Source organism: Pseudochaenichthys georgianus, chromosome 23, assembly GCF_902827115.2.
Source record: "Pseudochaenichthys georgianus chromosome 23, fPseGeo1.2, whole genome shotgun sequence".
Taxonomy (NCBI): domain Eukaryota; kingdom Metazoa; phylum Chordata; class Actinopteri; order Perciformes; family Channichthyidae; genus Pseudochaenichthys; species Pseudochaenichthys georgianus.
This window is the reverse complement of record NC_047525.1, coordinates 17,555,945-17,568,179: the sequence shown is the minus strand read 5'-3', so window position 1 is coordinate 17,568,179 and position 12,235 is coordinate 17,555,945. Positions and strand designations below refer to the sequence as shown.

At 40.5% G+C, this 12,235-nt stretch overlaps 1 protein-coding gene across 1 annotated transcript; it reads left to right on the top strand.

The window, feature by feature from the left end:
• Window positions 1-882: 882 nt before the first annotated feature.
• On the top strand, window positions 883-9,280 carry dera (deoxyribose-phosphate aldolase (putative)). Its single transcript, XM_034112315.2, has 9 exons — window positions 883-1,043; window positions 3,048-3,145; window positions 3,306-3,453; window positions 4,522-4,617; window positions 4,715-4,849; window positions 5,426-5,554; window positions 7,766-7,878; window positions 8,588-8,737; window positions 8,822-9,280. The coding sequence occupies exons 1-9, from the start codon at window positions 1,013-1,015 to the stop codon at window positions 8,876-8,878; spliced, it is 957 nt and encodes a 318-aa protein (XP_033968206.1). The 5' UTR covers window positions 883-1,012; the 3' UTR covers window positions 8,879-9,280.
• The last annotated feature ends 2,955 nt before the right edge of the window (window positions 9,281-12,235 follow it).

Below are 12,235 nucleotides of genomic sequence, written 5' to 3'. Positions count from 1 at the left end.
TTAGACTGTCTTTTACCGAGCCCACTCTCTGTATCACTTGGCAGGCGCTTTAGGCCGACTCCCCTCTTGGCTCATTTTGACAGTAACACAGCAGCAGCGAGAAGTTTTATTTTAGAATTGTCACAGAATTTACCTTTATCCTGATATGAGAAGGTCAATCTCTTTCACAGCTTGTAACAATTCTAAACGACCCTACCGTGGTTCCGCATGGCTTTCACATCATCTGGAGCTGTGTGGGAGCGCAGCAGCTCCTTCTTCCGTGTCCGAGATCCTTTGATTCATTCATTGGAGCCAGTTTTTCAACAAGTGTAGCGGCGATCGCTCATCAAAAAAGGCCACTCATGGAGGTTAGCAGTCAGAGTTCCCAACGCGTGTTGTGGTGAAGGATGAGGTCCGCATGACATCATTTGTAATGCTTTATTTATTTATCCAAGGTTAAAATGTTCTTTTACGACTCACGTAGGCCTATCTAAAATCTTGTTTAAAACTAACGATCACGCACACGCTCAGACACAAACAATCACGGTCAACACGGTTGAAAAACGTGTGGCTTCCTCTCTAACCTCTCATCCCAGCTGATCACCTGTGCCCACATATAGGTTAATTACCTCCCAGGTGCGCAGATTGGATGATGACGCGTGAACAACCCAAAGCAAATTGGCTCCAACAATAATACTTTACTCTTACTTGAGTAACCTTTTGAATGCAGGACTTTTACTTGTAACAGAGTATTCCTACACTCTGCTACTTCTACTTTTACTCAAGTACAAGATCTGAGTACATACGTAGAAATTAGTAGGAATTAAAGAAACTGATTTAGGTGAAATAATCAATTTTTTCCCCATCTCTTTACTCACTCTGGTCCAGATGGTGGCAGTAATGCACCTCTGAGCTGGGTTGGCAACCGCAAAAAACACCAAAGAAGAAGAGTAGAGTTGACAGCTCAGCTAACGGTGGCTACTGCTGCACATTTTTACACCTGAACGTGAATAAAAACTATCCGTCCTTCAGCATGTCGGCCAGAAACCCTGGGATGAACCTCGGTGAGTAGCTTATAACATAAAAGCTAAAAACTAAAGTATACAACTGTTAAACTGCAACGTTAATAATGTTCCTTTACACATGTGGCTAGCTGTGTCTTGTTTACCACAACTTTTATTAGGTTTATTTAACGTTTGATAAACATTTCATGTAAAAAAAATCACCGTGACATTATATGGTGTCTTTATTGGAAACAGAACAGCCATACAAGCTAATGCTAGTTAGCTTACTTCAGTGTAGCTTGATATTTTGACACTTTAACGTTAATAAGTAACATTTTCGAGGTAACTGACCTGCTGAACATGCAAATGTTAATGTGTAACTTTAACCCATTGTAAAACAGACAACATACTGTAACATGGGACATATTGACATGTATTCTGGCACCATACTGTTGAATATTATGGGCTACAGTGTAATTGAGAACTCATGACACTCTGCTCAGTTGACTGGTTCAACCCTCCTGTACCTCAGCTTTACCTTCAGCCTGACATTTTATTATACTTAAAAAGAAGAAGAAACAGACAGAAAAGACCAATTCAGTCTTCTATCAGTTTGTATTTACAGTAAAACACACATTTAAAAGGACCGATACACATTAGTGCATGTGGGAGCATATGGGGTTTCAATGCCTTGCCAAAGGAAACGGTGTCTGTGCCCAGTATGTGAACTCGCACCTCTCTAGTCCATACAATGTTTTATTGTTTTTTACTGGGACTCGAACCAGTGGCCACCAAGCCAGTCCCTACGACCGAGCTACCCTTAAAAGTTGTGCCTTCAACGTGGGGCTGTTAGCCTACTGTATGCATCACCTGTATTCACACTGTTTTAGTTACTACATCACATACACTCTCTCTCAAAGACTGGCTTGTTTATAGTTTACAATCTGGGGTAGGCTACATGCTGGATGGTCAATGTTAAATATCAGCCCTTTTTAAATAGTACTTACTTAAAATCCTAATGCTTTACGGAGTTGTGTTAGCCTAATGGAAATCCTTCTGTTTGCATTTGACTTTCCCACAGTCACATGAGAAAGTCAAGCGGTTTTGGATGAAGTAAAATATTAGAGTTTTTCCCATCTGACCACAGTTCCCAATAGGTGAGGCCTCTATTAATCATTTTAATTATAGCAAAAAGGGTCAGTAGAAATGTCTAAGGTGTCATAAGTAGAGATGATCCGATCACGTGATCGGGGATCGGAGCCGATCACGTGATTTTCAAAAGATCGGGGATCGGGAGAAAAAAATCGGGGATCGGGATTTTTTTTTTTTTTATAATTATTTTTTTTTTTATTTAATGTTACAAAACAAAAATTACCATGTTCACGTCTTAAAGTCATCCTGAGGACTTAGTTTTGGTTTAAAATTACACAACATCATGTATGTGTTGCTTTCTTTGGGCTTGTTTTCATAGACCTGGTTGCTTATTTCTCTGAAATCTGGCAACAGAGTGGGCGCAGTGTCTAATAGTAGCAGTAAGCTAACGAGAGGCTACGTTCAGCTGGTGACTCGGGAGTCGGGACAGAGAAAATGTCAGGAGTTTGGAAGTATTATAAAATTGAAAGCGAAGGCAGTGTAACAGCCAGATGCAATGTTTGCAAGGCGGAGGTTCCGCGTGGTGGAAAGAACAGAGAGTACACAGCGGCCACTCAGGTAACGGCACTGAAACAACCGACACTTTCAGAGACTTTTAAAAGGAAAGAGAAACTGCCCCAGAACAGTGAAAAGGCCAAACAAATAACTAGATAGCTGAATTCATCGCATTGGATGACCAGCCGTTATCTGTTACCTTTTTTTTTTCTTAATGCATTGCATAAAGATCGGATCGGGAAAAATCGGTATCGGCAAATTGTCAAAATCAAATGATCGGAATCGGATCGGGAGCAAAAAAAGGTGATCGGGACATCCCTAGTCATAAGTGCGGACTGTTTTTATTTGTATTACTTAACTTTTTTTCTAATGAAGTGTTTTTCTTTCTCTTCTTCATTCCCTGCTCATGGGAGTCAGACCTGGAGTGGGTCTCCAAAGTGAGAGTGAATACACAGGCCGTCCTGAAGAGAGCTCAGCAAATCCAAGGACAGAAGCTCCCTAAGAAACAGTGGCAGGTACACCTCTCCTCTCACCTGTGTCCAACAAGCCCATACTACTACTTACTAATAACTGTTTTATCATTTGCATATATTTATTTTTCATTTTTATTTTGTGTTGGTAAGGTTGTGGTTAAGACAATACACCTTAAACTATAAATCTGTGTTTGTCCTGCAGGCTGCCTGGCTGCTGAAGGCTGTCACATGCATCGACCTGACCACTCTGGCTGGAGATGACACTCCATCCAACGTCCACCGGCTGTGTCTGAAGGCCATCCAGCCGGTGCGACATGACCTGCTGAAGGAGATGGACATGCACGACAAAGGTCTGCTGCCTGACACGCCACACACACACACACACACACACACACACACACACACACACACACACACACACACACACACACACACACACACACACACACACACACACACACACACACACACACACACACACACACACACACACACACACACACACACACACACACACACACACACACACACACACACACACACACACACACACACACACACACACACACACACACACACACACACACACACACACACACACACACACACACACACACACACACACACACACACACACACCAGTGTTGAGTAGCTGTACCTGTACCTGTAAACTATGGAGGCAGATTTGTGTCAATATTGTAGACAAACCAGTTGTAATCTATGCTATAAAACAGCAACCGTCTTTACTTTAGAAATAATTTAAACCGATGATTACATTTTGAAATGATTGCCATTTAATCTTCCTATGGTTGCCTAACTGATTTATTAGCTATACAGTATCAGTCAAAAGTTTGGACACACCTTCTCATTCTAAGGTTTTTATTTATTTTAATTATTTTCTACATTGTAGATTAATAATGAAGACATCAAAGCTATAAAAGAACACAAATGGAATTATCTAGTAAACAAAAAAGTGTTAAACATTCCAGAATATGATTTATATTTTAGATTGTTCAAATTAGCCCCGTTTTGCCTTGATGACAGCTTTGCACACTCTTGGCTTCTCTCAGTCAAATAGAGGTAAAATAAACAAAAACCATTGAATGAGAAGGTGTGTCCAAACTTTTGACTGGTTCTGTACATAATAAGTAAAGACATTATACAGCTTTATTAGAGTCCCCATTTAATAGTTGAACTCTGGGCACATGGTGACATCACAAAAAAAAAGCTAGGCAGGTCAAGTGGTGCTTATTGAATTAATTAATCCAATCTATTGGGATGAGACGATGATGTTGAACACTAAACTCTTACCTTCCTGTTCAGCATGTCAGATTGAATTGAACCTGCAGGGGGCGACACAGACCTGTTTATCACCGCATTTCTTCATGCTTGCTCTGCTTCCTCTGTTGATGTTTCAGGAGTGACGACAGGAGCGGTGTGTGTGTATCCGTCTCGTGTGGCTGATGCCGTCAAAACACTAAAAGCAGCAAACTCCAGCCTTCCTGTTGCTTCAGGTAAGTCAGCTGACCTGACTTGAAGGACATGAACTGTGTGTGTGAAATGATTGAGACTTGATGCTTCACTGACGGTGTGCTCTCCCTCTTCTCTCAGTGGCCACTGGTTTCCCAGCAGGCCAGACGCCGCTGGAGACCCGCCTCCAGGAAGTGCGCCTGGCCGTGGCCGACGGGGCCACAGAGATCGACATCGTCATCAACAGGACGCTCGCTATCACAGGGCAGTGGGAAGGTACGCTGAGAACACATGATGAGATCACTGGTCACTGACTTTGTCCTGGGTTAAAAACAAAAATGTTAGGACATTTGTTTCTTTTTATTTATGTTTATGCTCAAACAATATATATAAATAGTTAAATTTTTACATTGGAATGGAAGTCAAGTCAAACAATATTCAGTCATGTCCCCTAACCTGTTTGTACCGGAGCTTTTAATGACAGCAGATGGTCTTACTAACAGCTGTAATTGTATAAGAAAGTGGACCTTGATTGGAGATTGTGCTGAAAAGGTTTAAGCTGTAAGGAAGAATCATTTTCCAGAACCTCCGTCTTTGGTTTGAAATCAGACGACTACATAGAAAATATGACAAGCTAAGCAAGAATAAATGTCCTTAGGTAGCTCAAATATGCTTGATCTCAAACTTGTTTTCCTGAGATGCTAACTGGTCACAAAGGAAATCATTTACTCTTGGTCTGTTAATTGAAATACTTGCTTATCATTTTGGTAATGACATCAAAGTTTCTCCAGGTTGCCCCTTTGTTCACTTGGATGAATGATGTTTATTAGTGTTGCCTTCCTCTCCCTGCAGCCATGTACGATGAGATCCGTCAGTTTCGGGAGGCTTGTGGCGACGCCCACATGAAGACCATCCTGGCTATCGGAGAGCTGGGGACCTTCACCAACGTCTACAAGGCCAGCCTGGTGTCCATGATGGCTGGTAAGTCCCGCTCCAATCTGATGCATCCGTTTGTGTCTCTTGAAAGAAAATATGAATTGAATGTGATAGTTTTCACATTCTTTACATTCTTAACATATTGGCAAATAGGCTTATTCTTATACAGAAAAAACACTTTTATTTGAATCAATCATCATGTACACAAGCTGTGTAGAGGCTCACATTAAAATCACTCAGTCACATTTTTGATATCACTTTGTAACAATTGCGCAAACTTTGGCCAACACATTCTACGTGATGCGGGGGCGGGGCATCTCTAAACTCCTAACCAATCAGAGCAGACTGGGCTCTGGTTTCCGATAGAGGGTGAAAAGAAGTAGTATGAGAAAAATAAATAGCTTTTTGAACATTAAAGCATAGAAACATGTCGGAGAGGCACAAATACAAATATGAACCTGAAAATAAGCACAATATGTCCTCTTAAATGATCAAATCGATGCATGTTCCATTACAGACTTGTGATTTGTGTATAAGAAACATAGCTAGCAAGACCTTTATGTAAAGACGTTCTTATAAAACTCAATATATACAGTCTATTTTGAAACAATCACAGATATTAAAGGTAAAGGTTAAGTCTCTCCTTGACGTTTCTACCCTTATAGCTCAGCTGTCAGCCATGATGTCAGACCCACTTTTTATAGCATCAAATAACTTATATAAACAACTTATCAGAAAAAGAAACTCTTCCCACACAGCTCCTTGATATTAAAAGGGTTTCAGTTTCACTACTGCTGGCTTTGCTCAAATAACCGAATCACAGCTCTATGAAAAGAAAGGAGCGTGTGTTTGGACCGTTTACAGGAAGTTATTTTTCTTCTATATGTTAACACAGTGGTCTGATTTTCATTGGGCAATAAAGAGATTTTAAAAACTCTAAAGGAAGTTATATATAGACATTTTATTTATTGGGATAAACCCCTTTCAAGGGGGTCCCGACAATAGCAACAACTTACAGACATAAACAAAAAGTAAACCATGACGAACAAGACAAACCACGTATTAAGTAGAATTCAAGTAATACATACAATCATTACAATTTGAGAGACAGTCGAGCAGATCAGTTTCAAATATCAGTTTCATCAATAACAAGTGCAGACCAGTTGAAAGTGAGATGATAATGCATGTTTAAACAGCAGTATTCCAGTCCGCTGGGGCTTTGAACATGAACGCCCTTCTGCCAATACATTATTTTGCAGAGGGGACAGAGAAATAAATCTGGACAGTTATAGTTCTGGTGTAAATCCGGCAGTCCTCCGGTTTGTGGCGCTGCTGCAAAACTTTTTACCTCGCCTTCTGGAGCTCTCTCTCTCTCTCTCTCTCTCTCTCTCTCTCTCTCTCTCTCTCTCTCTCTCTCTCTCTCTCTCTCTCTCTCTCACATTCACACACACGCACGCACACACTATGCTTAACTAGCCATCACATAATAAGCCGATTACAGAGCCAAATTGTCAGGGGCTCTGATAGAGATCATTATTAAATGCATTGCTTTTGTCGCCACACTCGCTCCTTAATCTCCCCTTGTTCCTATGAATTGCGTATGAGATTCCTGAAATTGAATGATAATTTCACCTATTAATCTCTGATGCAGGCTATTTTCCTCCGCTGTTCCCCGCCAGTATCCCCCTGCCCACGCAAATGAATAGAGCTTCATTACCGCCACCCGCATTTAATAACCGTTATCCATTATCTGGTAATTAAGACTCCCCATAGCGAATCTTAAGGATTATGCCAGTTTGAGGAAGAGGGGAGAGAGGCTGAAAGAAAGACCTGAGTGGAAAAACACATAGAACATGTCTTTAATGAACTGGAAAATGTTCATCTTGTTCTGCTCAGTAATGAACAGTCATTATACACCAGGGAGGCAGAAGGGATGACTTTTTCCCCCCTTTCCTGCAGTTTGTGGGTAATCTGTTAAAGAGTGTCATTTCATCTTCTATTTTTATCAGGAAAGCTGATAAAACATAATTGGCTGTGAAGGAAGGGAAAGGGAAAAATGAAGGATTTTATTGATGAGCGTGCAGCTGCCCTCTGTGCGCCATCATCATCATCAGCAGCAGCAGCATATGTTGGGAGTAATGCCCTGTCCATCCTCAGTCTGAAGCCTCACACCAGCTCATCTCAATACAGAGCCGCTGAGTGGAATGATATCCGCTGGACTCTGAAGTCACCATTTCACCTCTTGGTAACTGACAGGTTCGGACTTCATCAAGACGTCCACAGGAAAGGAGTCCGTCAATGCCACTTACCCTGTCGCCATAGTGATGGTGAGGGCCATCCGTGACTACTTCCTGTGTACGGGCCACAAGGTACAGTTCCTTCTGTTTTCTGTGGGTCCTGACTATTTCCTGGTTATTGTGTAGAAGGTACGCTGTGGACGAGCCTTATGCCGTCTTCTCCACTCTCTATTTTATACAAAAAAAATTCTAGTTCTCGATTAAGTTGAGTTGTTTTGTTAATACAATAAATGACAACGAAAGGGTCGTTTTTTATTATAAAATGCAAACTTTTAAGTGTTGGTTATGATGGGTGTTGAGTGGTTTTATGTTTAACTGATAAAGAAAGGAGGGAAGAGAGAAGAAAGACAGCAAAATAATAACAAAACATACAATTCAAATAAACAAGTTGGCACACATTTATCATGACGGGTGGATAAATGCAGTGTTTTATTTGCAGATAGAAATGTTTAGTTAATCTGGATTAAGTTGCATTTGCCATTTTTATAAAATATATGTTTATTAAACCCGGTGTAATCCCACATTTTAATCATCTCCAAATTTCTCAGAAATTGATTGATGGTTGATATGCTGGGAAGAATAAAATCTAAAACTAAATCCATGAAGAGGCATTTTGCTTCTAGTCCAGAGCTGCTCTTTCTGATTACGTTGACAAGAGACCCAAAACTTTAAATATTTTGTGGGAATTGGCCGAAATCACATCGCACGTACCCTTAAAGTTTATTCTCATGCTTGACGTGGAGTGTGTGTCCTGTTGACCGAGGAGTGTGTGTTCCCTCAGGTGGGTTTTAAGCCGGCGGGGGGGATCCGCACGGCTCAGGAGTCTCTGGTGTGGCTCACTCTGATCAAAGAGGAGCTGGGCAACGACTGGCTGAGCCCGCTGCTGTTCCGCCTGGGAGCCAGCAGCCTGTTGGCGGACATCGAGAGGCAGGTGGGGACAAGAAACACACAGACATTTTGTTTCCATGTTTAACTTGTCTGCATACAAGTGATTTTGTTGTACTTGTTTGGACAGATCTACCATCACGTGACCGGACGATATGCAGCCTATCACGAGCTGCCCATGGCTTGAAGTTGATGACTTCCTGTTTTATTGACCGATCAGAACCTCAGACTCGCCACACAAGCCTCTCACTGCTTATCTGAGCAGCCTTCTTCTGTCCTGTCACCACACTCATGTTCAGTACTGTGCCTGAAGACTGGGACCAATGTCTGTGACTCAGAGAAAATGTCTTGCTCTGTATAATGAAGTACTTTGAAGTGCCAATACAGACTTATGAAGAAATGTTGTCACAGTATTTTCAAACAGACATAATAAATGTATATTATGTGGAGAATGTGTTTAATTTGTTGTATGTAAAGCAGGATAATCTAGCAATTTAGATTCAAGACAATAATAATTTGACATTGTATTGTAAATCTGGTCCTTGCTGACATTTTACAAAATAAAAAGAATATATATGTGATCAAATAACTTGCGTTTATTACTTCTAGCCCAACTTTCCTGTTCATTGTTGGTACATGAGGACTCTTCCCTCACATCCATGCAGCGGCTGCTCCGTGCTGCCGGTGTGATTCTCCGGATGCTCGTCAAGTCTCCGACCGGTCCCGGCGATGTGTGCTGAATCTAATATGCAGGCTTCCTTTGCTCTTAATTTCATTAGCGGGAAGCTTGGCCAACTGGAGAGCGCTGGGGATTAATCAGGGGTTAAGTGAGTTTAAAAGATCTGATTGAACAGCTCACAAATTTGAGGCTTCATTTGAAGACAGAAAACTTTCTTCTTCCTTTTTCTTCTTTAATTACGATATCACAGGCATTGACCTTGACTGGAACAGAGGATAAATGAATTCTTTGCGAAGGGAAGGTGCATGTGGGCTTTTGGGGGAAATGTGGGATTTGATTGGAAAACTCATGGGAGGGTCCGCTTCAGGACTCTGGTGGAAGGGCTGGGAATGAGGCCATGCTCTGTTAGGAGTTGCAGGTGGTGCTTGGACAAGGTCAAATAAAGAACTTTAAAGGTCCTTCTGCAGATAAGCCTTTTCTATCTACACTGTTTAACTTTAGAGGACAAATATCCCCGAGCTTTGGCATAAATGTGTCTGCTGCCAATTTGTTTTTCGCTATATTGATCAGTTTAACACTTAGGTATACAGCAACACATCCTATACTACTACTGGCCATATTACAGATGTATTATGCCACATTCAAGGACATTTTGAGTGTCCTGTCAACAGGTTAGGGAGGATTACTTGTTTATAAGTAATACAAGGAACATGATTACGTTCTGTTATCTTTGGATTACCTCTATCAAACGCAATGCACATAAAGAAAGGGGAAAATAAGAGTATTTTACTTAAGACAACAGAACAATGTAACCTTAGAAAAAAATGATATTTTGTATGCACAATATAAATGATAAGCGAGGCCACCCAAAAATGTTTTTGTTTAATACATTATTTTAAAAACAAACCCAGTATTTCAGTTAAAATAAATCAGGTGTCTAAAATATATAAAAGAATAAAAGCAGCATAAATGAAAACCAAAAATGGAACAGTCCATGGCTGCGTTTGTGTGTGTGATTGAAGTCCATTAGGGAACTCAAAGCAGAAAAGGACACTAAGATGCAATCGAAAGCTCTGTGGACTTTTTTTGGCTGTTCACTTTCTTTTTTTTTTTAAAGTAACTTTTTTTTACTTATAACAAGATTGCAGACTTCTTGTATTGCATCCGTTTAGTGTCAAGTTCCAGGTAGGATTCATATCTGTAACCTAAACATCTCCAATGTTTAAGAAAACGATGCAAACTGTTTGACGGCGTGGAGCAAAGTAGTTTTTCTTTCCGTTTTGTTTCCCTCGTTGTGAGGTGTGTAGGCAGGAATGATGGAGTGGTCCGCTCTTGATGGATTAGTCCCACTTACATAAAGGCATGTAGATCATCTCAAATCTGGACCATCGGTCAGCAAACCGCCTCTCGCCACGACAGAGGCTCAGAGGCCGGAACTGGATTCTGCCTGATTGATTCCCGAGGCCATCCATAAAGATCCCTATCACACGGACACACACACACGGACACACACAAACACAGTAGACTGCTAAAGGATTATTACACGGATGCTTCTTTAACACTAGTTGTGAGTTTACTGTTATGTTGAAAAGACATTTTCTAAAGACCCAGTGTTCAATACGGACCAGATTAATATGAAAACAAATTATCTGAATGACAACACATGTAAAAATTATAATGAATTTGTGAACATTTTCCTGCTTTACTTTGAACTATTTACCAGTCATGTGATTGGCTGTCTGATCATTTAAACTCAGGAAACGTACCGCCTTCTTGTCATGATTAACATTGACGACTTTGTGAAAATGATAAATTATTGAAAAATTATTACACAGATCTTGCAAAATGGGCCTTCGAAATATTAAAAGCTACAAAAATCTCTGTTCTTGTAAATTATTAAAATTAGTTTAAAAATGTACTAGATTCTGTCTGTGTTTGCTTTTATGGTTTTGATATCGTATTAACCCATTTACATAGTTTTGGGCTTTATAAATGAAAAAAGGATGTACTTTATTTCCAATTATCTTATGCTCAGAAGTAAGATTTATTTTCCTATCTCCGTCATTTAATAGCAAATGAACTTGGCAAAAAAAAGCTATAAAATCCAGTTAGCTTAGCCTAGTTACCTTTAAACCACACCGACATTTAGGAGCTGCTGCAGTGGACAACACGGGGTTGTTGGACAACTTGAAGTGTGTGTTTGATGTGAATTGGACAGTGTGTTATTTGGCAGTGTGGGGGTCAGCTAGCACTTTCATTCTCTTAGAGGTTCCCCTTGGTTTGGGTAAACCCCCAGCTGCAGCTCGGCTGGATTTGTTACCCCAGAGCTGATCCAGTCGCTCACACCTGACAAATCGACTCGCTCAGATTGATTGGTTTCCTGTTGTTTAATTCATCAGCGTTTCTTTAGCCTGAAGGAAGTGTGAAAAACAACAGCAACACCCCTAACGTAGTTTATGATGAAGAAAAAATGGCCTGGCAGGGGGGGAGCGGGGTTGGTGTCAGTAATAGCCCGACTATCCATTATGAGTCACGGCTGGGATTTGTCATTCTCTTTGTGGCTGTAGTGTAGACGATACATGTGCATGCTTTCATTAATATCCCAGGATGCAGCTCTGCTATTGGCCGTCAACCAGAAGGAGTGATTTCCGTGTGTGACTGATATTTCTCATGTCTAGTATCATTTTACATTTAGTCAAACGGTATAAGAAAAAAACATTCATTTGTAAAAATATCCATTCTTAAAATGAATAAACCAACCTTAGTTTGATTGATATTCCCTTGTATGCACATTTAAAATACAACAAGGTTTATGAACATTAAACAAAATAAGAACAAAAACTCTTATCAAAACAACCCAACACA

Coding starts and splice junctions, on each gene's coding strand:
- dera (XM_034112315.2), top strand. CDS start 1,013: ATGTCGGCCAGAAACCCTGGGATGAACCTCG. Junction 7,879..8,587: donor TCCTGTGTACGGGCCACAAG/GTACAGTTCCTT, acceptor GTGTTCCCTCAG/GTGGGTTTTAAGCCGGCGGG. Junction 8,738..8,821: donor TGGCGGACATCGAGAGGCAG/GTGGGGACAAGA, acceptor TTGTTTGGACAG/ATCTACCATCACGTGACCGG.